This window comes from Triticum urartu, chromosome 7A (assembly GCF_056163025.1).
Source record: "Triticum urartu cultivar PI428250 chromosome 7A, HENAU_Tu73, whole genome shotgun sequence".
In the NCBI taxonomy this organism is placed as follows: Eukaryota; Viridiplantae; Streptophyta; class Magnoliopsida; order Poales; family Poaceae; genus Triticum; species Triticum urartu.
Genome location: NC_141879.1, coordinates 485651382 through 485677835, shown reverse-complemented (window position 1 = coordinate 485677835; position 26454 = coordinate 485651382). Strand labels below are relative to the sequence as shown.

Below are 26454 nucleotides of genomic sequence, written 5' to 3'. Positions count from 1 at the left end.
CCGATCCACTAGTGTCCTCAAAATCTTGTGGGCCTTTAGCTGGGCCGGCCCATTATGGTCGGCAAAATCTTGTGGGCCTTTAGCTGGGCCAGCCCATCATGGTCCGCAAAATCTTGTGGGCCTTTAGTTGGGCTAGCCCATCATGGTCCGCAAAATCTTGTGGGCCTTTAGTTGGGCCGGCCCATTTAATATATATGGGCCTCTGTTGGGCCCTGCCACATGTCGACGTATCATAGGCATGTCTCCTCCAATGGACGGGCGACATCTGGCCCACCGAGGAGCAGACACGTGTTTCCTCCGGCTAATGAGAATTTTACACATGGAAAATCACCATTAGTCCGGGCTGTTAACTGGTTATCGAATCCAAAACTGGACCCGATAGCTTAACGGCGAGCCATTACGGTGGATGCCACGTGCCAGTCACCCTTGAAGAAAGCACTTCTATGACGCGCGATTTATCGTCATGGAAATGGACACTTCCGTGATGATAATTTTGGTAATGTCATGGAACACTTCTACGACAGCACATGTGTGACTATCTTCATTCTGTCATAAATTTGTCATGGATGTACATGCATGACAGAAAACGTGACCTACTGTGACAAACACGTATCATCACGGAAGTGTCTTTTTTTGTAGTGTATTTGGGCATCGGAATGGTTCCGAGTGATTCGGGTATTTTTCCGGAGTACCGAGGGGTTACCGGAATCCCCCGGAAAGTGTTGGGCCTACATGGGCCTAAGGGAGAGAGGGAAGCCCGGGGGAGGGGGGTTGCGCGCACCCCCTCCTAGGGAGTCCAAATAGGACAAGGAGGAGGGGGTGCGGCCCCCATTTCCCTTTCCCTCCCACTCTCCTTCCTATTCCCTCCGGTGAAAGAAAGGAAAAGGGGGACGGGGCGAATCCTACTCCTAGTAGGACTCCCCCCATGGTGCGCGCCCCTGGCCGGCCTCCTCCTCCTCCCCTCCTTTATATACGGGGGCGGGGGCATCCCAAAGGCACACCAATAGTTCTCTTAGCCGTGTGTGGTGCCCCTCCATAGTTTACTCCTCCGGTCATAGCGTCGTAGTGCTTAGGCGAAGCCCTGCGCGGATCACATCATCATCACCGTCACCACACCGTCGTGCTGACGGAACTCTCCCTCGACCTTCTACTGGATCAAGAGTTCAAGGGACGTCATCGAGCTGAACGTGTGCTGAACACGGAGGTGCTGTATGTTCGGTACTTGGATCGGTTGGATCGTGAAGACATTCGATTACATCAACCGCGTTAACGTAACGCTTCCGTTTTTGGTCTACGAGGGTACGTGGACAAGCTCTCCCCCTCTCGTTGCTATGCATCTCCTAAATAGATCTTGCGTTATCGTAGGAAATTTTTTGACATTGCATGCTACGTTCCCCAACAGGGGACGACCCCGGCCGACATGCTACAGCGTTATGTGCCCTGCCGCTTGCGGTGGGCCCGGTCTTTGGTTCACAAAGCCCTGACAACAATGGTGCCTCCCTAGCTATGGCAACGATGGAGGCCTTTCTCCTCTATCTCCGGCGAGCGTCTTGACGGTGTTGGAGATTGACAGTTTTGACGTGTGCAAGAAGCCTTGGTATTTGTTTGTATTTTCGTTCCTCTTAGGCTCTATCGTGCAAGGTCTTTACAATAGCTACTTGTTGCCGTGTGTTTCATTTTTTTCCATGTATGTGTGTTCCAAATGCATGATTGCCTAAAGAATAGAACGGAAATTTTATTTGGCTGACGTGCATTTTGAATGTTTTTCTGGCAGTCTTAATTGTATCCGGGGTGATAATTTCTTCATAGCAACATGACATTTTCTAGAAGAATGATAGTTTCGAGCCTTATTTTCAGAAAATGCCATATTTGTCAGAAGAAACTGCCATCTCTCAAGACCGACTAACTAAACTGTCATCTTTTTTATAACCACCATACTGGCAATTTTATTCAATAATCTGGCGATTTACATCTGATTGCATGGTTGCAATCAAGAACTCAGGGGTTATATCATAAGTAACAACACTCGAAGCAGTAACTAATCCCTCTTTTGCACAACAATGAATAGCTTCATTGGCTTCTCTCCGAGCGTATTGGATGCTAAGACCCTGAAAGTTTGGGATGTACTCCCTCCGTTCCAAATTACTCGTCGCAGAAATGGATGTATTTAGAACTAAAATACATCTAGATACATCCATACCTGCGACAAGTAATTCGGAACGGAGGAAGTAGGATTTAATCTTTCTGATCACAGTACTTCCCGTCGACCGGCAGTCGGCAGATTCCCATTCATCCCTGATAGTCTGACAATCCGTCTCAATAATAACATGTTTCCAATTCATCTCCATTGCTAGCCGGACAGCGTCTCTAACTGCAAGGAGTTCCGCACTATACGGATCCGTGATTCCAGGAAGTTTTGTATTTCTGGCCAACAGAAAAGTACCTTCATGATTCCTCACCACGACACCCGTAGCTGCATACCCATCAGTACTGCTGACCGCTGCATCTGTATTAATTTTCAGCCAGCCTACCTCGGGCGCTATCCATCTTCACTGCTGCCTACTCTTTGGTTGTTGGGCGCCAGGAACATGCAGTGCCTGTACTAGTTCTTGCACCAGATCCATGGCCCGTCCTGGCTACTACAGTACTTCACTTCCTCGTGAGTGTATTTGTTTCGGCTGGCTCAACAATTCCGAACCCGCCTCACCTAGAATCCGCCTGCTTACGCACTTGGTGTAAAAGCTGAAGGCGCCTTCACCTGAAATCCTGAACGCTATGCTCCCTTTCCTGCGGTGTTTCTGCCGCTAGAACAAGTTCCCCCAAAGATCCAGTAGGAGAGGAGCATGGCAGAAGCGGCGGCCGTCGGCGGGCCTCACCTCCCTGATGAGATCGTCACCTGGGAGATTCTCATCCGCCTGCCGCCGAAGCCCCTCCTCCGCTGCCGCGCCGTCTGCCGCTCCTGGCACCGCCGCCTCACCTCCGACTCCAAATTCCTCCTCGCCCACCACCGCCGCCAGCCGTCGCTCCCTCTCGTCACCACCGGAGAAACCCATGAGAGAAGGATCGACGCCCTGGACCACTGCACCCGCGAGCGGCGCCCTGTCGCGCGGACGGCCACCGCCGGGGACCTCGACGTGCTCGTCTCCTGCGACGGCCTCCTCATCCTCGTCGCCTACGGCGGCCTCCACATCTGCAACCCGGCGACTCGCCAGCGCGCTCCTCTCCCGCTGCTTCACGCCGCCTGCATCTCCGGGTTGTACCCTCACCGCCCATCGGGGTCGTACAGAGTGCTGTGCTGCTTGAAGAGAGCCGAGGACGGCCGTGCCGTGTACCACGTGCACACCGTCGGATCCGGCGAGCTCAGGTGCGTCGGGCAACCTCTCGATCCGTGGGCGTCCGGGCATCAGGTGCATGCGCTGCCGATGATGCTCTCTTGGCACCCGCTCGTGCTGGCAGACGGCAGATTTTACTGGCACCCCGTGCATTTGCCTGGTGGCAGCGGCAAGGTCAACGACATGCTGGTGTTCGACACCGTGGCCGAGTCTTTCCAGCATATGATTTCGCCCGTCGAGGGCCCCCTTCTTGAGCTGTTTGAGATGAACGACACTCTTGGATTGTATGCCTTCCGCGGTGGCACAGCTGATCTTTGGGTGCTACAGGATCACCACAGCTGGGCCTGGTCAATGAAGCACCGGATCAAATTGCAGGTGGTGGCCTTCTCTCTAGTGCCGGACATCCAAGGAGATTTGCTCCTCCTTTCTCGAAAGGGAGAGACAGGCATTCGGTGGCAATATCTGCAGTATATTTCTGGTGCCGATGGCAGTTTGTCCACACGGTATGAATGGAGCGTGTTTCTGAATCTTAAGAAACATAGGTTCAGAGAAAGCCTTGTTCCGCATTCCTTCTTCTTGATGGATGGCAATAATGATGGTGGTGTGGATGAAAAGCCGTTGTTCGACGGGTTGTCAACTGTGGCAGTGCTTCCTGATGATAATTCTGAGCTTCATTAAGGAATCCGTGATGGACAAGTCCAGTGAATCGTTGCAGGAGTGAGTCACTCTTGATGATTTTGAATTCTCATCATTTCTTAGTAGTATGTTTTTGCTAACTAAGTTTGGAATGTTCAAGGTATCTGATAAAGCAAAGATGAGTAACCTGATACCATGCCTCAAGTTTCCGGTGCTTCCCATCAACACATTATTTGTGTTTCCCATCAACGCATGATTGGCATGCAGAATAAAGTGCTTATGGTATCAGGCTTATTTAGTTTCTGCACTATAAACTTTGTAATAGGCTCTGCCAATTTCGCTGCTGACTTGTGTGCGAAGGAGGCAACATTAGCTAGGGCCACTTTGTTTCTCTGCAGGTCTTTGTATGTATACTTCAGTGGTTGGATTTCTTGATGTTGTCCATTATTGGCATGAGCTACCATGGTACAATGACTCGACTACGGTTGCAACTTTGGCGAGAATTTGGAGGCATATAGTTGTATCATAGTCTCCCTTTTGTTTAGGGTAGTTTTCGTATCTGTGGGTTCAGTTTCCCTATATCTGATTGTATACGGTGTTCTACTCCCTCCATTCCTTACTATAAGACCTTTTAGCTTTTTCTTGATTCATATGTATGTAGACACATTTTAGCATTTATGTTCGCTCATTTTATTATGTATCTAGTCAATATTTTGAAATAGCTAGAAGGTCTTATATAGGGAACGGAGGGAGTATTGATCTAATATAAATGAGATGCAATTTCAAAAAATAATGCTAGGGCCATTTGATGAAGCTATGTATCTAGGGTAGGATCATAGGCCTGACCTAGATACCCTCCCCTAAGACATCACCCTAAAGTCAGAAGCGTTCAAGGGATACCATCATCCACTCGACCAGAAGCATTCCACTCGGAAGACTATATGTCATTCGACCATAGCAATAATCACTCGACAGACAGAAGATCGAAAGCCACTCTGAACAGCAACGGTCGAACGTTTACTCTATAAACATAATGGTCATTTATGTCATTTTATTACTAGCGTTACCAGAAACGCCCCATCTTTATGCATTTTAAACCTTGTGTAACTAAGGGCGGGAGGGGCTTGGCGAACTCTATATAAGCCACCCCCTCCTCAGGGACAAGAGTTCACACCCCTTGTAACACCACACACATATAATCCAGTCGACCGCCTCTGGGCACCGAGACGTAGGGCTATTACTTCCACCGTGAAGGGCCTGAACTCGTAAATCTTGTGTACAACTTCACCATAGCTGGGATCTTGCCTCCTCATACCTACCCCTCATTCTACTGTCAGTCTTAGAACCACGACAGTTGGCGCCCACCGTGGGGCAGGTGTCTTAGCGACTTTTTGGTGAAGTTGCGATTTTTCCGATTCCCATCATCATGGTTTCTGGCGGTGGATTGGCTGAGGGCCGCGAGATCCGTCTCGGCGTGCTCGTCTTCGTTGCCGACGACTCCGCCTGGCATCAGGAAGCTCCCCTCGACGTCGAGGCGCTCCTCGTCCGCGGGGCGACGCACTTTCGCGCATGCACGTGCGCTCGCGGCGTCCTTCTCCAGCAGCCATCGGCCTAGTATCGGTCGGCTCCCGTGGTGTCCTCGCTCCCTGCTGTTCGCTGACGCAAGCGATCTGGTCGATCGCGGCTTCAGCGGTGGGTGAAACACGCGGTGGCTCGTCAGTCGGCCACCCCACAAGTCGCGACAATCGAGCCCAACGAAACTCTCTATGACCTGTTCGACCGGCTCCGTCGAGACCGCATCCGAATGCGATAGCAGCGATCCTGCGGCTGAAGTCCTGATGGTCGACGGACCACATAGTCCTCCTGGCTTCCGCCGCGACGACGACGGTGATGGTGACGGTGATCCGTCACGCGTTCACGAGGAGTACCGCCCTGAACCCCTTTCTTCGCAGTAGAGAGAAGAGCTTCGCCGCCGCAACATGGATGCACTCCACACGCCCATCGTTGGGGAAACCTCTGAGGCCCGAGCCTTGGAGGAGGCGCGCCTGGCCAACTTGGCTGAGCGCACTCGACTGGAGAACCTTCAGCGTGCACTCGACGAGCGTGCTCGACAACGGGTTCCTGAGTCCAGTCGACGACAACTTTTTCCGCCTTGCTACCTCTTGAGCACTGCGTTGGATTTCCCCGAAGAGGAGAGGATGATGCAGCAAAGTAGCATAAGTATTTTCCTCAGTTTTTGAGAACCAAGGTATCAATCCAGTAGGAGGCTAGGGAAAACCCTAGCAGTAGCGCTGGTTTTGTGCTCACTAGTAGCGCGGGTAGGCGCGCTACTAATAAGGCGCTACAACTATTGCTTAGCAGTACACGCGCTACTGCTAGGACAAATAGCTGCAACGTTTGTTCACTCCCACGCTACTGCTAATGTAACTACTGGCAGCGTGTTTTCTCTCCATCGCTACTAGTATTCTTTTTATTTTTATTTTTTTAGTGTATTTATGCGCCATCGTACAAATATTGGTACAATACCAGTTATGAGGTTTACATCATTATGTCCATAACAGTGTGTCAAATGAAGGTGGATTAGTTCCAAGTGGAGGCAATATGTGGTACATGTCAAAAGTATACTACTAATCCAAACTTGATCTAGTTTGGACTAGTAGTACTTTCAATGTGCACCACATGTTGCCTCCACTTGAATCTAATCCGCCAGCACAAGCTATTTAATCATCATCATAGTCATTACCACCAACAGTATTTATTTAATCACCACTAACACTAGCTAATAATAATCATCATAGTCATTACCACCAACACTAGCTATTTTATCATCATAGTAATAGTGTAGCACATCATCATCCTCAAACTCATTTCTAGCTAGTTAATCACTCTTGCTGCTCTCTCTTAGGTAAAATAACATAAAACATGTGTAGCTCTCCTCCTTGATCAAGTTGGAGCATGCAGATGAACCTGTCTCCTAATCGTGGGTAGCGCATCTGTTTGCTGCCCCCTAGTACTTCTTTGCGCTTCTCCATCACACATTTGGTCCAGTCTTGCACTATTAAGCATCCGTCACTAATTTTGAATGCACTAAAGTAATCTGTAGGATATCTTGGCCGTAAGCTATTAATACTCATGGTACCTTTAGTCTCGATCCCATAAGGCACAACATTCATCGGGAGTCCCTGTTGAAGAACATCGTATGGTAACATACTTAGCAATGAAGTTTAGCTTCAAAAATAATGTATGGAAAAGATGCACTGAGGACAAATAGTAAAAATCTTACCATCCTTCCTAAATAGATGTGACCGTAGTTCATTACGAATACTATTGGTCGCATGTTTTCAGTACTACCATTTGTAAATGCAGGAAGAAAATTTTTCTTGATAGTATCAAGATCCTCAAGCCATGAAACATAATGACTTAGCTCCTCGCAGTTTAGTTCAGCCCCGGGACAGTAGTAGGTCATGTCTACCAAGCGCTGGACATGTTTGCTTGCACCGAAATAAGCTGACAATACAAATTAGTTGTCAACTATTTTTGAATAAAAAATATCAAAGACATAAATATGGTTGAGAAACTTACATAATGGTATAACTGGAGGCGTCTGCACATCGACCCAGATGTCGGTATTACCTTCAATATCATCTTCCGGACGAATATCAAAGGTGATAACAATATCAGGCTCAAATGCATAAGTCTTGCATAGTGCTCGCCATGTTTTGCATCCAAAATAGGTGTAGTCGTCTGAATTGTATAATTTTGCGTGGAAAATATAAGCATGCTCGGTCTTCAAGTAAACTTTCTTTTCCTCCATAGTACGACTGAAACCTATCTTATCCAATACAAAAACTCTTGCATGGCAGGGATACGCTAGTAGAATAGTAAAAAAAGACTTGTCATGCTTAAATTATAAGTTGAAGCAAATGAAGCAAATGTCATGCTTAATTACGAAAAAAGACTTGTTGTTGTGACTTACTGTATCCACTTCGAAGTTCTCATCCAGCTTGATGCTGAAGCGCCTATCATCATTTAGGAAGATTTCGTCGAACAGGCCGCGCTCGTCTTCGCAGTATTTGCAAATACCGAAATCCTTTTCGTCGTCAGACATTTCATATGTTCATAGTTAAAACATTAATTGAAAATCGATCGAAGACAACTACCAAGATACTCAACACACAAATCCGAGGCACTCGATATTTCCTACATATTCTGGCACAAGTGTAACGCCCTCGATGCGGCTATATCTCCCACGTGTCGAAGCACGACTTAGAGGCATAACCGCATCGAAAGCAATGTCGCAAGTGAGGTAATCTTCACACAACCCATGAATAAAGCATTACATCATACAGATACAATCAAGGTCCGACTACGGAACCCAAAATAAAAGAAGACTACCCCAAATGCTACAGAGATCCCCGATCGTCCCAACTGGGCTCCACTACTGATCAACTGGAAACGGAACAACATAAAGAACACGATCTTCATCGAGCTCCTCCTTGAGCTTGGTTGCGTCACCTGTACGGTATCATCGGCACCTGCAAACTGGTTTTGGAAGTATCTGTGAGTCACGAGGACTCAGCAATCTCACACCCTCGCGATCAAGACTATTTAAGCCTATAGGTAGGGTAAAAGGTATGAGGTGGAGCTGTAGCAAGGGACTAGCATATATGGTGGCTAACATACGCAAATGAGAGCGAGAAGAGAAGGCAAGGCACAGTCGATAAAACTATGATCAAGAAGTGATCCTAGAACAACCTACGCCAAACATAACTCCAACACCATGTTCACTTCCCGGACTCCGCCGAGAAGAGACCATCATGGTTACACACACGGTTGATGCATTTTAATTAAGGTCAACTTCAGGTTTTCTACAACCGGACATTAATAAATTCCCATTTGCCCATAACCGCGGGCACGACTTTCGAAAGATCAAATCCCTGCAGGGGTGTCCCAACTTAGCCCATCACAAGCTCTCACTATCAATGAAGGATGTTCCTTCTCCCAAGACAATCCGATCAGACTCGGCATCCCGGTTACAAGACATCCTCGACAATGGTAAAACAAGTCCAGCAAGACCACCCGCTGTGCCGACAAATCCCGACAGGAGCTGCACATATCTTGTTCTGAGGGCACACCGGATAAGCTAAGCATACGGGAGCCAACGTAACCCAAGTTGCCAAGGGACGGCCCCGCACGGTGCTCTGGGTTGGACCAACACTTAGAGAAGCACTGGCCCGGGGGTTTAACAAAGATGACCCTTGAGCCGGCCGACCTAAGGGAAAGAAAAGGCTAGGTGGCAAATGGTAAAACCAATGTTGGGCCTTGCTGGAGGAGTTTTATTCAAGGCAAACTGTCAAGGGGTTCCCATTATAACCCAACCGTGTAAGGAACGCAAAATCCGGGAACATAACACCGATATGACGGAAACTAGGGCGGCAAGAGTGGAACAAAACACCAGGCATAAGGCCGAGCCTTCCACCCTTTACCAAGTATATAGATGCATTAATTAAGTAAGAGATATTGTGATATCCCAACAAAATATCCATGTTCCAAACATGGAACAAGCTCCAACACTACAGGAATCAGCTATTTTGCCGTCTGCCACGGCGGACGGCAAAGGCATGAACGGCGGACGGCAAAGGCCTTTGCCGTCAGCCACGGACGGCAAAAGGCTCCGGCAAAGTAGGCTACGGTAAACAGCTACTTTGCCGTCTGCTTCCTGGCGGCTGACGGCAAAGGCCCTTTGCCGTCTGCGGCGGACGGCAAAGAGAGCGGACAGCAATAATTGCGCTGTCAGTCCGTTAAGTGGCTAACGGCAGGCCTTTGCCGTCTGCCGCTGATGGCAAAATTTCTAGTGTCTTTGCCGTCCGCCGTATGATGTCATCTACACGTCACTACATGGCAGGTTCTTTGCCGTCTGCCACTGATGGCAAAGTGCAGGTTCTTTGCCGTCTGCCACTGATGGAAAAGTCTTTGTCGTCTGCCACTGTAGGCAAACTGACCAAATGGGTCAGCTCCCAGGAAGCACAGCTGGATGCCACGTGTCTTCTTTGTCGTCTGTGGCAGACGGCAAAGAGCCCGTTGCCGTCGGTGGCAGACGGCAAAGAGCCTGCATATTGGCTCTTTTATATGTTTTTTATTAAATCCAACAATTTTCATCACAAATATATATGACATATATAGATATATTTCAAAAGGCCATTACAGAGGAAACATATAAGATATCCAACACATAACTTCATCATCCAACCATATATATTACATGCATAGTTCCATCATACATAACAAGTTCAACATAGAGGCATCCAACCATATATATTACAATAGTTTCATCCAACGATACATGCATAGTTCAACGATACAAAAGAAACAGAGAAAGGGATAAGGAGCACTCCATCTATGCAAGCTTTCGTCAAGTGAATGAAATCTGCAAAATGAAAAATAAGAAAGTTAGAACAAGAAGAGTAGAACAAGAAGAAGAGTAGAACAAGAAGAAGACTAGAACAAGAAGAGTAGAACAACAAGAAGACTAGAACAAGAAGAGTATGTCATTTATGAGCTAACTTACGTGAAATGGATCATATATGAGCTAACTAAGTTGAAATGGGTCGTTTATGAGCTAGCTAAGGTGAAATGGATCATTTATGAGCTAACTTAGTTGAAATGGGTCGTTTATGAGCTAACTAAGGTCAAATGGATCGTTTTTGAGGTAACTAAGGTGAAATGGATCGTTTTTAGCTAATTTAGGTGAAATGGATCATTTATGAGCTAACTTAGTTGAAATGGATCGTTTTTGAGCTAACTTAGGTGAAATGGATCATTTATGAGCTAATTGAGTTGAAATGGATCTTTTTGAGCTAACTTAGGTGAAATGGATCATTTAAGAGCTAATTTAGGTGAAATGGATCGTTTTTTAGCTAACTTGGTGAAATGGATCGTTTATGAGCTAAATTAGTTGAAATGGATCGTTTATGAGATAACCTAGGTAAGATGGGTCATTTTGGAGTTAACCTAGGTGAAATGGGTCATTTTAAAGCTAACGTAGGTAAAATGGATCATTTAGGAGCTAATCTAGGTAAAATGGGTCATTTTTGAGCTAACTTGGATGAACTGGATCATTTATAAGCTAACCTAGGTAAAATGGGTCATTTTAGAGCTAACTTAGGTAAAATGGATCGTCTATGAGCTAACTAAGCTAATTATGCAATTTTTGACATAAGTAAGCTAAGTACAGATCGTTTTAGAGCTAACTTAGGTAAAATGGATGGTTTTGGAGGTCAGTAAGCTTATTAAGTCATTTTGGAGGAGAAGAAGCTAAGTCTAGGTCATTATGGTAAGCATTGGAGGAAATAAAGCTAAGTCTAGGTCTTTATGCATGTGTTAAGCAAAACACTAGATAAACTTACCAAGATCCAGGAGGTGTAGGAGCGGGGTGGCTCGTGTCGGTAGCTGGAGAAGGATCGTGCGATGCTTGTCTGGAGTTACGCTGCACCAAAGATCATTTCCAATGTCTTGTTAGCATGATGACACTCAAATGTTAAGACTAGCAAGTAATGTCCATTCAAATAAAACTCACCGTGGTCCCAGGAGCAATCACTAGCATCGGCGGAGCGGTCTGACCTGTCTTCTCGCACACAGACTGCACATTTGGTTTTGACGACTCAGTCATACTAGTTAGTAATGAGACAAACACTACATGAATGTTTTGGCTAATCTGCAGAAGAAACTTACCACAAGGAGCTCGTACATGGCCCTTGCCTGCATGTCATTCCGTGCACTCTCCTCCTCCATCATCTTTGTCGTCCTCTCCTCCAAATCCCGCTGCCTCTCCGCCGCCTCCGCTAGAAGTTTCTCCGTTCTATCTCTCTCACTCTGTATAGCAGCCTGCAACACCACTCACATGACCATTTGTAATCATTGATGGAAGCGCACACAATGTAATGGAGAAAGATAACTGAGTACGTATCACTAACCTTGATGGTGAGTTGCACTGGCCGTTCACGAGGCCTTATCTCAGGAGCGGAGCTCGACTGGCGCGCCTTGATCTCCGGGAGAGTGCTAGGACAACGGATAAGTCCATCTCCAATGGCTATGGAGCCATGGGACCTCCCGCCACCAGATATTATCACCAATTTTGGATCAATGGGACCCTGGCTCGGGTTAAAGTCCTCCCCTTTCCTTGCCTTCCACTCATCTCTATATCTCACGAGCTTGTTGTGGGAGGAGATGTTGGTGAAGTTGTTTGCATCATCGAGGTCAGACTGAGAGAAAGCCTTGACTTTCTTGAAAGAGGCAGTGTGGGCCATGGCATACAGGTCGTACACCTCTGGCACCTTATCCGCCTTATTGTAGCGTGCCTGATAGAGAGAAACAATGAAAATTAGTAATTAAAGGGCTCAAGCTAGCATGATGAATGAATTGCATGAATCATGAAGCAAACCACATACCCAGTTGCGCCCGAACTGATATAAGTTGGAGCTGCCTTGATGGTGTGGCACACCTTCCATTTGGGCACGTTTGTCCTTGGCCTCGTTGTGGAGGGCTAGCCATTGTTTTGAGCACCACTCATCGACCAACACCTCCCAACAATCCATCCGATCCGCACACCATCTCGGAGGCGCCTAAGTTAGCAAATAGAAACTTGAGCGCTACGGCTAAGAATTACTAAATGAAGGAACTTAAGTAGAGAAGGCCTTAAGAATTACCTTCATGTACTGCTCCTTACTCAGGAACTTATCGCGGCACGCCGGCTTGGTCTTCTTGATACCACGCAAGGCGTAGTAGTCTCGAACAGCCTGCACCCGAGCCTCGTGCCGTAAGTTCTGGAGTAGGCGCTTGCAGACGTTCTCGATAACATGTGTCGCGTCCTCCTCGTATCCCTCCTCACACCTGTAGAATGTCTGCAATCAAATGAGACAATATTGATTAGTACAATTAATAACTAGCTAGTTGAAGATTTTTAAATGTGTAAAGGAGAAATTACCCAGAACTTTCTGATCACCATGTCTGCCCTCGTGTCGCAGATGACACCGTCAATAATCTCATCCGGCGGGGCCGGGGCAGCCACGTAGTGCTCCCAGCTCAATTCAAGCTCTGGAAGCCGACCCTCACCAGGCAACGTGACAAACCCCGGGAAGTTTTGCCGGCAAAGAACTCCAAGGACGAAGTTGGGCCGGCGGACACTATGATGGTGGTCCCAACCCCTGCAGCATGACAAGGCCAACGCATTAGTTATTTGAAGAAACGTGAATGCAGAAGGTACAAAAATATTAAATGCACTTACGTACCTCTCCCCATCAGGGAAAATCAACCACCTCTGCTCGCGGGTCACCGGCACGGACGGGAGCCGTGTAGCACCACGCTGGTAGACATTGCCCCCCCTCCTCCTCCTCCTCATCAGTCGGCTCCCCGCCATCATCAGCATGGCCACTCGGCTCCCCGCCATGCTCAGGCTGACCCGACCAGGTACCCCATCCAGACGTGTGCTCCTCCGGGGTCTTGTGGGCCCAAGTCTCGTGGGCCGAAGGCCCGTCGACCCGAGGCTCGTGGGCCGAAGACTCGTGGACCGGAGGCTCGTGGACCGGAGTCCGTGCAGCCTCCTCCTCAGACGAGTCCACCCTAGCAGTCATGTGCTCGGGTGAAACAGCTGGGGGCGGTGGCGAGGAAGGCGCCGTAAGAGTCACCCTACCTCCTCTCCCGCGACCACGTGCTCCACCTCCTCTCTTCTTCTTACCTCGTCCCCTGCTGGGCACCGCGGTCGACGAAGAAGGGCCCGGCGGTGTCGCCATACTGTCCAGCAACGCTCGGCGGAGAGGTGCGTGTGGAATGGAAGACCTCGCACCACGCGCCGACGAAGAAGGGGCCTCGGCGCGCTCCCGACCAGCGCCCACCATCTTTCAACACCTGCCATGACAAATAATAAACGAAATTAGTACAACATAAAAAAAGTACCGACATGAATAATACTATGTATATCACTTAAGTGTATCATCATCAAGTACAACATAAAAAAATTGAATACCTGACACTACTGATAATCTCGATCAGTATCATCAATAAATGCATAATCATCATCATCACTATAACCAATGATGGGCTCATAGGGTTCATTGGCATCAACATGTGCAAGGCCACCTTGACATAATCGGTCAAGCATTGACAGGTCATCCGTAGCAGTAACCTCTTCTTGTTCCTCCTCTGGGGTGATGTCGGATTCATTGTCGCTGTCTACTTCAATGTTTTGGGGTGAAGTATAGCGGTTCTTGAAACGCTTTTTGGAAAGACGTGTCTCTTGGAAGAATTCTCCTTCATATGTGTCTGGCTTAATGTGAGGTTCATAATCCTCTTCCTTTGGGGGAGAAAGTCTAGCACGTGACGGCACTTCATAAACGACATCCCAACCTTTCAGATTTGGATTAGTTTGGCAGGCCCACGGTAGATAGAATACTTGGGTCGCCTGTTGAGCCATAATATAGACATCAGGAACATCTAAATGAGTGCTTTGGTTGATTTCAACTAGCCCTATATGTTCATGAGTCCTTCTAGTCTCCTTCGGCTGAAACCAATAACATTTGAAGACTACGACATTCGGTGGGTTTTCACCATAGAACAGAAGTTCATAAATTGCTTCAACTCTCCCATAATACTCGGTACCTCCTTCGCCGATAGCAGATACACAACAATTTGTAGACTTTCGGTCGGCCATAGATAGCTCTTTGCCATAGGTACGAAAGTGATACCCGTTGATGTCGTACTTGTCAAATGAACGGACCTTATAGTCAAAACCATTAGCGACTTGTCTCAATTCGGCGTCCATAGACTCTGAATTAGCCTACAAGTTTAATATGAAAGGATTGTTGCATTATGCATAAATTAGCGAATGAAATGAAATTGTCTAATAGAAATTACCGTTTGTTTGAACCAAGAGATGAAACCGGGATAGCCACCTCCTTGCTTTGCGAGAAGCTCATACTCTTCGACGGAATCCTTTTGGATCTCCGCTCCATACGAGAATATGGCGACGTATCGACTGTATGACATATCCAGGAATAAGAGTAGTTCAAAGGAAATAGAAGTTGCGAAACAATGTACCGATAACTTACTCGATCTACGGCCGCACTTCTATCAGGTTGTTGAAGATATACAACGAAATGGTCCGCCATTCTTCGTTATCCAAAGATACTGGATGTGAAACACTAGCTGGTGCGAGATTCCCTTTGAATAGGCTAAGGTTGGATCCACCCTTTTTAGGCTCGTCAGCATTGTACCGAGGCTTCGGATTATGCAAATGACGATTTTTGGGTTCGTAGTGCGCTGTTATGAAGTTTTCCGCCTCCTCTGTGATGAATGCCTCAGCCATCGATGCTTCAATTCTACGTTTATTTTTACATTTTTCTCGAAGCGTCTTCTGCATCCTCTCAGTTGGGTAGCACCAACGATTTTTCACGGGCCCCCCAATCTTGCCTCGGTCGGGAGATGCAAAATCAAATGCTGCATTGGATTAAAGAAGCCCGGTGGAAAGATCTTCTCTAACTTGCAGATCAACTCCGGCGCCAACTCTTCCATTTCTTCTAGCACGCCAGGCGATAGTTCTTTCGCACAAAGAACACAGAAGAAATAGCTGAGTTCTGCCAGTACTAGCCATTCATCCGCAGGGATGAAGCCACGCAACATCACCGGCATTACCCGCTCAATCCATATGTGCCAATCATGACTCTTGAGACCAAATATCTTCAGTTTATCAAGATTCGCTCCCCTCTTTAGATTCGCTGCATACCCATCGGGGAACATCAACTGCTGTTGCACCCACAAGAGAATTTCCCTCATAGCTGGCCTTCCAAGATTGAACCATGCCTTTGGCTTCATCTAGTTCTGCTTTCCTTTCGGTTCTTTCATGTTTTGTAACGGCCTATCACATAGCGCCTCCAGATCGACTCTAGCCTTAGTATTATCCTTTGACTTCCCATCTATGCCGAACAATGTACCAAAAAGTGCCTCGGCGATATTCTTCTCAGTGTGCATCACGTCGATGTTGTGTGGGCAAAGGAGGTCTTTGAAGTAAGGCAGATCCCATAAGCATGTTTTGTGAGTCCACGCGTGCTTAGTATTATACCCCTTGAAGTACCCTGGACGTTGTGGATCTGGCTCGAGAGCGTTTAACTGATCCAGGGTCTGTTGGCCTGTCAATGCAGGTGGTGCAGAGTTTTTGACAACTCTACCCCTGATGAAGTTCTTCTTGTCTTTCCTGAACTTATGGCGAGGATCCAGGAACTGTCTATGCATGTCGAAGCAAGAAAACTTGCGACCGGCCTGAAGCCAACGAAACTCAAGAGCTCCCTTGCATGTGGGGCACGGGAACCTTCCATGCACACACCAGCCAACGAATAGCGCATACGCCGGCAAGTCATGCGTCGAGTACATGTACCAGACACGCATTATGAAGTTCCGTTTGCTAAAGGCGTCGTATGTCTTGAACCCATTATCCCAGGCTTCTTGCAATTCGTCCTTAAGCGGCTGCATGTACACATTCATATTTTTGCCCGGATAGTTGGGTCCTGGAATTATCAACGTCAAGAAAATGTTCTTTCTTTGCATAATCTGTCCGAGGGGGGGAGATTGAGTGGAAAGACAAATATGGGCCAACAACTGTATTGGGCTGCCGTCATACCAAACACACTGAACCCATCCGTGCTGATGCCGACTCGAGGATGCCTCGGATCTGCCGCTTTGTCAGCATGTAATTCATCAAACTTTTTCCACGCAACACCATCTGATGTGTGTACCATCATCAGATTCCCATCTGCATCTAGTTCGGTTCTTTTGCCTGTTTTGTGCCATGTCATCTGTCTGGCCGTCTCTTCGACCATGAAAAGACGTTGAAGTCTTGGTACGATTGGCATATACCGAAGAACACTAACGGGGATTTTGGTCTGTGTCTTCTCACCCATACCGTTGTCTACCACAATATACCTGGAAGACTTGCAAATGGGACAATAGTTCAAGTCCGCATAGTCAAGCCTAAATAAGGCACATCCTTTCTCACAGGCATGTATCTTCTCATAGGGCATCTTCAGTGCACGGAGGATTTTGTCCGACTGGTACAGGTTTGCAGGCATTACATGGCCTTTGGGTAGAAAGCGTCCAAATACCGTCATAATTGTGTCATAGCATTCTCTGCCCAAGTTGAACTGAGCCTTCAGAGCCATTAGTTGTGAGATGGCATCCAACTGACAAAGCTCAGTGTGCTCGTGGAGCGGACGTTTCGAAGACTCCAACATTTCATTGAAGGCCTTTGCAGATTCCTCCATCTCCTCGTCCGAATCCCGAGCATCATCATAGCCTTGCACCATGTTTTCCATCCCGGTACCATGCTCGTCGGTGCGACGACGATCCACCTCAGCTCGGTCACGTTGGGCAGACTCACCATGAAATGTCCACACCGTATAATCGGGCGTAAAACCACTCTTCTGCAGGTGTTTTCCCATTTTAGCCTCTGTCTTCTTTTCCCAATTGCCGCACCGGAAACAGGGGCACCAGGTTTTCTTTTGGCCATTTGCAAATGCGGCTTGCACAAACCCCTTAGTTTTTGTGAACCATTCAGCGCTCCATTTGTTCTGACCAATGTGACCGGTATACATCCAAGCACGGTCACTCATCTTGACTTTCAGAGCTACTAGACACACAACAATTATATATGTAATTCACCATGTATATATTCATCAGTTGATCTACTTTGTCAATTTTATTACGTCCATGCAACCTACACTCTAATAGGTAATGATAGGTCCTAATCCCACCCGTGTATGTGTAGATTGGGTTCATTTTCCCATGCTATATATGCTCCGGATCCGACGCAAAATTTCGGCAGCACCTCCCCGCTGTTCTCCTGATACACGTCTCTGTAATAAACAGAGAGGATGTGTACCCGGAGAACAACAGGGGAGGCACTGACGAAATATATGCGTCGGATCCGGAGCAAAGCATATGGGAAAACGAACCCAATCTACACATACTCGGGCTGTCCATGGATAGCGTTGGACAATTCGAAAGAATCAAGGTTATAAATATGCAAATGCATGCATATTTATAACTATGACGCTTTCGAACGGGAGACACATATTGGTTACGCATACTGATGATTCAAGACACATATATAGCTAGCTATCAAGTTTCATTGGAATAGATCAAATAATTAATGGGGGAGGAGGACTTGTCATTTGTGCTCACCCACGAACGAAGGGGCAGAGCTCGTCAAACGCACAGCGAGGTCGTCGAACACCAAACCTCGCAGCGATGAAACAACTGCACATTTAAAACTACACGATCAACACAATTATATATGATGTTTTTCATAACAAAATCGAAAAATATATGACCTAACTAATAATTCATAAATATATGACCCCGTCGGCCTCTGGAAGGCCAAAGAACACCTTTTCGGGAGGTGTCGGTGGTCGGGGTGTCCTGTCGGTGTCGGGGTGCCGTGTCGGGGTCGGGGTGCTGTTTCGGGGTCGGGGGGTCGGGGTGTCGTGTCGATGTCGGGGTAGTGCCGTGTCGGTGTCGGGGTGTTGTTTCGGGGTCGGGGTGTGGTGTCGGGGTCAGGGTGTCGGGTCAGGCTCGGGGTCGGGGTGTCGGGTCAGGCTCGGGGGGTCGGGGTGTCGGGGTCGGGGTGTCGGGTCAGGCTCGGGGGGTCGGGGTGTCGGGGTCGGGGTCGGGGTCGGGGTCGGGGTGTCGGGGTCGGGGTCTCGGGGTCGAGGTCTCGGGGTCGGGGTGTCGTGTCGGGGTGCCGGGTCGGGGTCTGGGTACCATGTCGGGTCGGGTTTTTTTCCTTTTCTTCTTCTTCCTCTTCTTCCTTTTCTTCCTTTTTTTTCCTTCTTCTTCTTCTTCTTCTTCTTCTTCTTCTTCTTCTTCTTCTTCCTCCTCCTCCTCCTCCTTTCCTTTTTCCTCTTCTTCTTCTCCTCCTCTCCTCTTTTTTCTTCTTCTTCTTCTTCTTCCTCTTCTTCTTTTTTCTTCTCCTCCTCCTCTCTTCTTCTTCTTCTTCTCCTCTCCTCTTTTTCTCTTCTTCTTCTTTCCTAAAACTAAACTAAACCTAAACCTAAAACTAAAAAAACAGAAAAAGGAAAAAACTAAAACTAAACCTAAAACTAAACTAAAACTAAACCTATAAACCTAAAACTAATCCTAAAACTAAAACTAAATCTAAACTAAACATAAACCTAAAACTAAAAAAACAGAAAAAAGGAAAAAAGGAAGCAGAGACTCACCTGGGTGGAGGAGGGGGCGGTGCGGCCTGGGGCGGCGGAGGAGCGGGGCGGGGCGGCCTGGGGCGGCGGCGCCGGGCACGGCCGGGGCGGCGGGGCGCGGAGGTGCCGGGGCGCCGGGGCGTGGCAGCGCCCAGACGGCAGGGCGGCGGGGGCGGCGGGGGCGACGGGGCGGGGGGGCGCCGGGGCGGCGGCGGAGTGGTGGGGCCACGGGGCGGGGGGCGCTGGGGCGGCGGTGGGGTGGTGCGACGGGGCGGTGGCGAGAGGTGGGAGAGAAAGAGAGAGAGAGGGGGGGTGTGGGGCGCGGTCGTTAACGTTACGTGGGGCCCTCCCTCTTTGCATTCCGCCACCCTTTGCCGTCCGCCTTCTTGCTCTTTGCCGTCCGCTAGCGGACGGCAAAGAGGGGGGCCGTTAGGTTTTTTTTGCAGCTCGTCAGTGGGGCCCCTCCCTCTTTGCCGTCCGCTAGCGGACGGCAAAGAACTGGCTGATGGCAAATTTGGTCTTTGCCATCAGCCAGTTCTTTGCCGTCTGCTTTTTGGAAGCTGATGGCAAAGTGCTTCTTTGTCGTCTGCTAGCGGACGGCAAAGAACTGGCAGATGGCAAAGTAGCTGATTCCAGTAGTGCAATCTTCACCTGCAACTAACAACGCTATAAGAGGGGCTGAGCAAAGCGGTAACATAGCCAAACAACGATTTGCTAGGACAAGGTGGGTTAGAGACTTGGCACCAATGTCCGTGTCAAAACCGGCGGATCTCGGGTAGGGGGACCCGAACTGTGCGTCTAGGCCGGATGGTAACAGGAGGCAGGGGACACGATGTTTTACCCAGGTTCGGGCCCTCTTGATGGAGGTAAAACCCTACGTCCTGCTTGATTAATATTGATGATATGGGTAGTATAAGAGTAGATCTACCACGAGATCGGAGAGGCTAAACCCTAGAAGCTAGCCTATGGTATGATTGTATGTTATGGCTGTTGTCCTACGGACTAAAACCCTCCGGTTTATATAGACACCAGAGAGGGTTAGGTTTACACAAGGTCGGTTACAAAGGAGGAGATATCCATATACGTATTGCCTAGCTTGCCTTCCACGCCAAGTAGAGTCCCATCCGGACACGAGACGAAGTCTTCAATCTTGTATCTTCATAGTCTAACAGTCCGGCTAATGGAGATAGTCCGGCTGTCCGGAGACCCCCTAATCCAGGACTCCCTCAGTAGCCCCTGAACCAGGCTTCAATGACGATGAGTCCGGCGCGCAGTATTATCTTCGGCATTACAAGGCGGGTTCCTTCTCCGAATACATCACAGAAGAATTTGAATACGAGGATAGTGTCCGACCCTGCAAAATAAGTTCCACATTCCACCGCAGAGAGAATAATATTTTCGCAGACCTAATTTGCTGGCTTGTTTTGGCAGCACGACGTTATGTCATGGCCCGGTGATTATTTGAACCGTTTCTTTTAACCAGCTTCACACATAACTCGGGGCGGTTTCTTGACACGTCTTGTCGAAGCGGAGATCGTGTTCCCCCAATTACGGGATTCTCAATAATGTGGTTGTGGGTAACCCAACCGTCTCTAGGACTCCTAGATTATAGGCAAGTCCCAAATAGCTAGGGAGAGGACGCTTGATATTCACCCTCTTTATAAGGGGACAAGGTTTTCGCTTTTTCCCTCTCGTGCTCAATCGAACCCTTCCCCCGCCTCGAGTTCTAACACCCAAAGCCCAGGTTAGGCGCTCCGGATCTTCAATCATGTCCAGATCCAGCCTTCAAGGCCGATGGATGCCCTCCTCTGTTACGGAAGAGGACATCAAGAAGTTGAGAGAGGCCAGATACCTGACCGCCGAGGTTTCGCACCGGCTGCCTGCTCGAGGGAAGATCGTCCCTACTCCCGAACCCAACGAGAACGTCGTGTTCGTCTCCCACTTCCTCCGAGGTCTAGGCCTCACTCTGGATCCCTTCGTCAAGGGTTTGATGTTCTATTACGGGCTAGATTTCCACGATCTAGCTCCGGACTCCTTTCTCCACATCTCGACATTTATTGTCGTGTGTGAGGCCTTCCTCCGTGTTACCCCTCACTTCGGCCTGTGGCTCAAGACCTTTGAAGTAAAGCCGAAGATGGTCGAAGGGCAACATGCAGCGTGCGGAGGTGCATCAATAGGCAGATGGCAGGAGCTCCATGGCCGAAAGGTTCCTTTCCAGAGGTGTCCGAATTATGGCAACGAGAGTGGTTTTACGTCATGGCTCCCAGAAGTGCCAAGTGGGCGGCTGCCCCCGCTTTCCGCTCGGGCCCCCCACCAAAACTGATGTCATGGATTAGCAGAGGTCTGAGCTGGGGTCCAGCCAAGGACGTGCCTATACTGCAAAGCCGTATCCGAGATCTCTTCGAGGGAGATTTTAATTTGGTTGTGGTAATACAAGTTATGTTGGTTCATCAAGTCCAGCATTGCAAACGTTGGCCCCTTCGCTTGTGGGAGTTCAACCCAGAGGGACCACATGCCATTCAAAGTTTCCTCGGCCTGATGCACGAGGGGATGTACAAGTCATTCTTCAGACCTCAAGTAGAATGTCCGGATATTACCGAGGACGTGGGCCTGAGCAGTAACCGCGCCGCCGAACAAGTAAGAAATCCTCTAGCCGAACACACTGTCTTTTATTCGAGGTTATTCCTGAGAGTTCTCCTTTTTACCAGGACTGGCTAACAAAGGCGAAGATGATTCGGTGTTTGGCCCCCCTCCTTGAGGGTTTGGAAAATCCGGTTTTGGAAAAGATGCTCGAGGTCGCACCTTGCCCGGAGCCCTTGAAGGAAGATACCGGGGTGGGGGAGGGATAATACGGGCGGACGCGGGCCCCCATCGCTGCCCGTTCCAACCGAGGGAATGAGCGTCTCCACGAAGGAGGACGACCGGGGGAGGAAAAGGACTGCTTCCGAGGATCCGGAAGCCGAAGCCTCCAAACGGGAGAAGAAGTCTCCCACAGAGGGTCCTGCCTCGGGGGGTGCTTTTGCCGCACAAAGTCCGCGGGGGGATCAGCCCTCCAACGAGTCGTAAGTGATCCAAAATACTTTAATAGTAAAGGTATGCTATCTCTTTTCTCTGAGAAAATAACCACCGCATATATCTTGCAGTTCAGGCCTTAGCCCCTCTCAGATGAGCTCGTCTTCGGGGGATCTTCTTCCAGAGATGATGGAGAGCGAAACGTCCCCCAGACTCCTCCGCTCCAAAAGCGGGCGACCCCGAAGTGTCGTCACGGAGGGCCTCTCCGGATCCGGTGAGGCCAGAAGATAATCCCATAGACCCCCGAAGTCGCCAGTGTCCGGCTCCCGAAGAGAGCAGACAAAAGAGTCCGACACCGTTTGGTGTGCGGTCGGACGTTCTGAGGGAGTTGGTGGGGCGAGCGGCCATCTCAGAAGAACACCGTATGCTAATGGGTACGATGATGGAGAGAATCTCGTCCGCCAAAAGCTGATTACATGAAGCCTTTATGAGTCTACTGACAGGCTTTGAGGTACGTGAGATAATATGTGATAGTACTGCACATGTTAGGTGTGCCCCGCGTAGATAGTAGCCCCTGAGACTCTGGTTGTCGTCGAGAACGGCGACGAACAGAGGATCATATTCCCAGGCAATAACCAGACTGCCCCTATGTGCAGGTGGTGGAAGCTCCGGTGGCTAGCCGGACTAGTGAGTTTGCCAAATTAAAACGGCAACTGGATGCGGCAGACGCCGACATCGAGCTTGTTAACAAGAGGCTTGACGAGGCACAGGGTAAGTATTATTATCTTGGTGAACGCCACATAGTAAGAGCAGCATGATGCCAGTATCTTTAATATGTTGTCACTGCAGATGGAGCTGCCACCGTGGAAACCTTGCGGGCAGAACTTGCCCGAGCCAGGGAACAAGCGAGGATTAGTAATGCCGCTGCTTTGAAGGCGGCCGAAGAGTTGAAAGCCGAGAAGGCCGCACATTGCGAGAGCCAAGAGAAGATGGCCAAGATGGCCGTAGAATTAAAAGACACTGCCGACCGTTGCTGGGTCCTTGAAAAAGAAAACCGAGCGAAGGCAACGGACCTTGAGAAGGCCACGACGGCGGACAAAGACACCCATTCTGCTATGAGAGTGAAGAAGGAGGAGCTGTGGGAAGCCGGGGATATTGCGGCTGGGAAACCCTTCATGTTATGGAGGAAGTTCGGAGATCCACGGTATGCCCCTCTGGATCGGCTGTGGAGTTCGGCAGATGCGTATATGGATTTGGCGGCGAGCGCTGCTGACGCGGCCAAGTACTTCCAAGGTGAGACAGATCATGAAGTGGACAAGCTGTTCTGGTCGCAATTCCACGTTCCAGAGCGTCCGCTTTCATTGACTGGCCAGCTAGCCGAATGGGCCAAACTGAATAGGTTGTCTGGACTCGCCATGAGGTCTGTTGTGGATCAGCTATGGCTGGAAAAGCCAAAGCCGAACAGCTATTTCAGCTTAGTGCAGCAGTTCCTTGGTGCGGTGCCGCGCATTAATGCGATGAAGAGGTCGGCGTGCATAGAAGGCTCGCGGATGGCCCTTGCCCGTGTTAAAGCATACTGGGCGGAGATGGACGCTACCACTGTTGCGGCGCAGGGTTCGGCCATAGGCCGAGTGGCTGCCGAGCACTATTTCGAGGAGGTTCTCGAGGGTGCTCGTTTGATAGAGGCCCAGTGCTCGAAGAATATTATGTTTGAGTGATATGTATTCTCATTGTAAACACAATGCTTTTATGAAGTTTTTATAAGGCTATGTTTATACTTTTGCCTGAAAGTAGTATGATGCCTCCTGTGCGGCCGTTTATGTATACATGTGTATAACCTGAAAGATTGCAGCCGTCGGCTTCAACCCCCACGCATATAATGCGGAGGTGCTAGCAAAAAACGCGTGTTCACACTTAACCCAACGTCTTGGTCCTATTAAGGAGGTGATAGCGTAGCGAGTGAGGCAACCGGACTATAATGCTTTAACACTTTCACTTAGCCATAGGAGTTTGACAGTGGGGCTACTAGATAGCCCCTGGTGGCTCCGCACTCTCCCGATCGCGGGGTGCATACATGCCTGGCTGGAAAACGGACCTTCGTTAAGGCGGAGGAATTCTAACATTCCGATAGGTCATGGAGTGGTTGACCAGTCTCATGCTATATCATGACAGTCAGTTTTCGGCTTTCTCTACTGAGATGCTCGTCCGGATGAACTAGGGCACAATCGCAGTAGTTCTCCTAGTGCTACCTTAGCCGGTAAAGCGGAACGTAAGGCACAAAAACACAGGAGCCGGGCAAACCCAACATTTGACCAAAGACAAAGATTCGGAGCTGATGCATATAAGGCCAAACTCGCGACGCCGAACACTCCCTAAGGTATTCGGTCTTTATGGTATAAACTGGGCCTAAATAATGCCCTTCGTAAGAAGCCCCTTGTGTCCTGGTACGTGCATTATTCTGACATGGCCACATGCCAAGACGTCAGCATCCTTCTCAACTGCACTGAGAATGCTGTGGATATGTATCAACAAGAGACAGTAAAAAAGGTTTACACAGGGTCTTAATCTAAAAAGAATCCTTGGAGCGGGTCCCTGCTGCACGTCTGCGCCTGTGTCTCCGTTGTGCCGTATCCTGGACGGGTGTAGCACGATGATCATCTGTAAAAGAGAGGAACTTAGGTGAAAAAGTTGTCATGTGAAAAGATAGTTTTTAAAGAAACCATATATAATTCAAGATGAGTAAAAAATGCCACTTGTCTGCGCGCGTTGAGCCCCTTGTATTTGTAATAGGGGTGTGACCATTGATCCGGTATAAATTACATATAGCTGCGCCGGACTCGACTAACCGTGTCCGAGGTCTTGACGACCTGTTAAATGCTTTAGTTGGTGAGGCCGTTTTTAGTGTGCGGCTGCCACTCTCTTCGGCGCACAAAGATCACTTAATACTTCCGTTTACTGTAATGATGCCACGTGGGCCGGGCATCTTGAGTGTGAGGGAAGCATAGTGCGGTATTGCATTAAAGCGAGCGAAAGCTTCGCGTCCGAGTAGTGCGTGATAGCCACTTTGGAACGGAGCGATGTGGAAGGCTAAATGTTCGCTACGGAAGTTATCGGGGAAGCCGAATATAAATTTTAGTAGCAGGGAGCCCGTGCAATGAGCCCCTGGGCCTGGCGTCAATCCTTTAAAGGTAGTATTGCTATGGAAAATTTTTGTTGGGTCTATCCCCATTTCGCGGATTGTATCCTGATATATCAGGTTTAGACTGCTGCCACCGTCCATCAGGACTCGTGTGAAGTGGTATCCGTCAATTATTGGGTCTAATACTAGGGCAGCCCATCCTGCACGCCGGATACTTGCTGAGTAATCACGATTGTCGAAAGTGATCGGTTGAGACGACAAGTGACAGGACTCCGCGGTGATAGGCCCTTGGGCATATTTTTCTGGGAGTGCCGTTTTGTTTCTTCCTTTGATCACGTGTAACACGTTTACTGTTTTGACTTCTGGTGGAAAGTTCTTTTGTTCCCCCGTGTCTTGCTTGAGAGGCTCATCCTCGTCTTCTCTTGGTGTATCCTCCCCCTTGTGTACGGCGTTGAGCTTGCCGGACTGCTTGAAGACCCAACATTCTCTGTGGGTATGATTAGTGGGTTTACCAGGGGTGCTATGGATCTGACATATTTGGTCCAGAATTTTGTTTAGGCTGGTCAGTTCGTATCTGGCACCTTTAGAGGGCGGCTTTTGCTGACCTGGCCGAGAGCCTTTGAATCCGACGTTTACTGCCGTGCTCTTCGTGCTGTCTTCTTTATTCCGGCGTTTGTTATTGTTGTTGCATCGTGATTTCCCATTTTCATCTCTAACTTCAGATGTACTGGGGTCGCTGGTGTTGCATCTGGGGTCGCTGGTGTTGCATCTGGGGTCGCTGGTGTTGCGTTTGTTATTGTTGTTGCGTCCTCACCCGTGCAAAAGCGGGTCATGAGGCTTGTTAATGCTTCCATTGTTCTCGGCTTTTCTTGGCAGAGGTGTCTGGCGAGCCATTCGTCACGGACGCTATGCTTAAAAGCTACCAAGGCTTCGGCGTCCGGACAGTCGACAATTTGGTTCTTTTTAGTAAGAAACCTGTTCCAAAGTTTTCGGGCTGACTCTCCGGGCTGTTGAGTTATATGACTCAAATCGTCCGCGTCCGGAGGTCTGACATAAGTCCCTTGAAAATTTGCCCGAAAAGCGTCTTCAAGCT

At 48.9% G+C, this 26454-nt stretch overlaps 1 protein-coding gene and 1 long non-coding RNA gene across 2 annotated transcripts; one reads left to right on the top strand and one right to left on the bottom strand.

Moving 5' to 3' along the window:
• The first annotated feature begins 2030 nt into the window (after positions 1-2030).
• On the top strand, positions 2031-4664 carry LOC125518940 (F-box protein At5g49610-like). Its single transcript, XM_087536384.1, has 2 exons — positions 2031-4049; positions 4129-4664. Exon 1 carries the CDS (start codon positions 2844-2846, stop codon positions 4008-4010), a length of 1167 nt encoding a protein of 388 aa, XP_087392510.1. The 5' UTR covers positions 2031-2843; the 3' UTR covers positions 4011-4049; positions 4129-4664.
• A 5556-nt stretch (positions 4665-10220) lies between these two features.
• LOC147960077 (uncharacterized) lies at positions 10221-11778 on the bottom strand. Its single transcript, XR_015610246.1, has 4 exons — positions 11700-11778; positions 11545-11607; positions 11375-11454; positions 10221-10395 (listed from the first exon to the last, which is right to left on the bottom strand). It is a non-coding gene; the product is annotated as an uncharacterized LOC147960077 (long non-coding RNA).
• Between the last annotated feature and the right edge of the window lie 14676 nt (positions 11779-26454).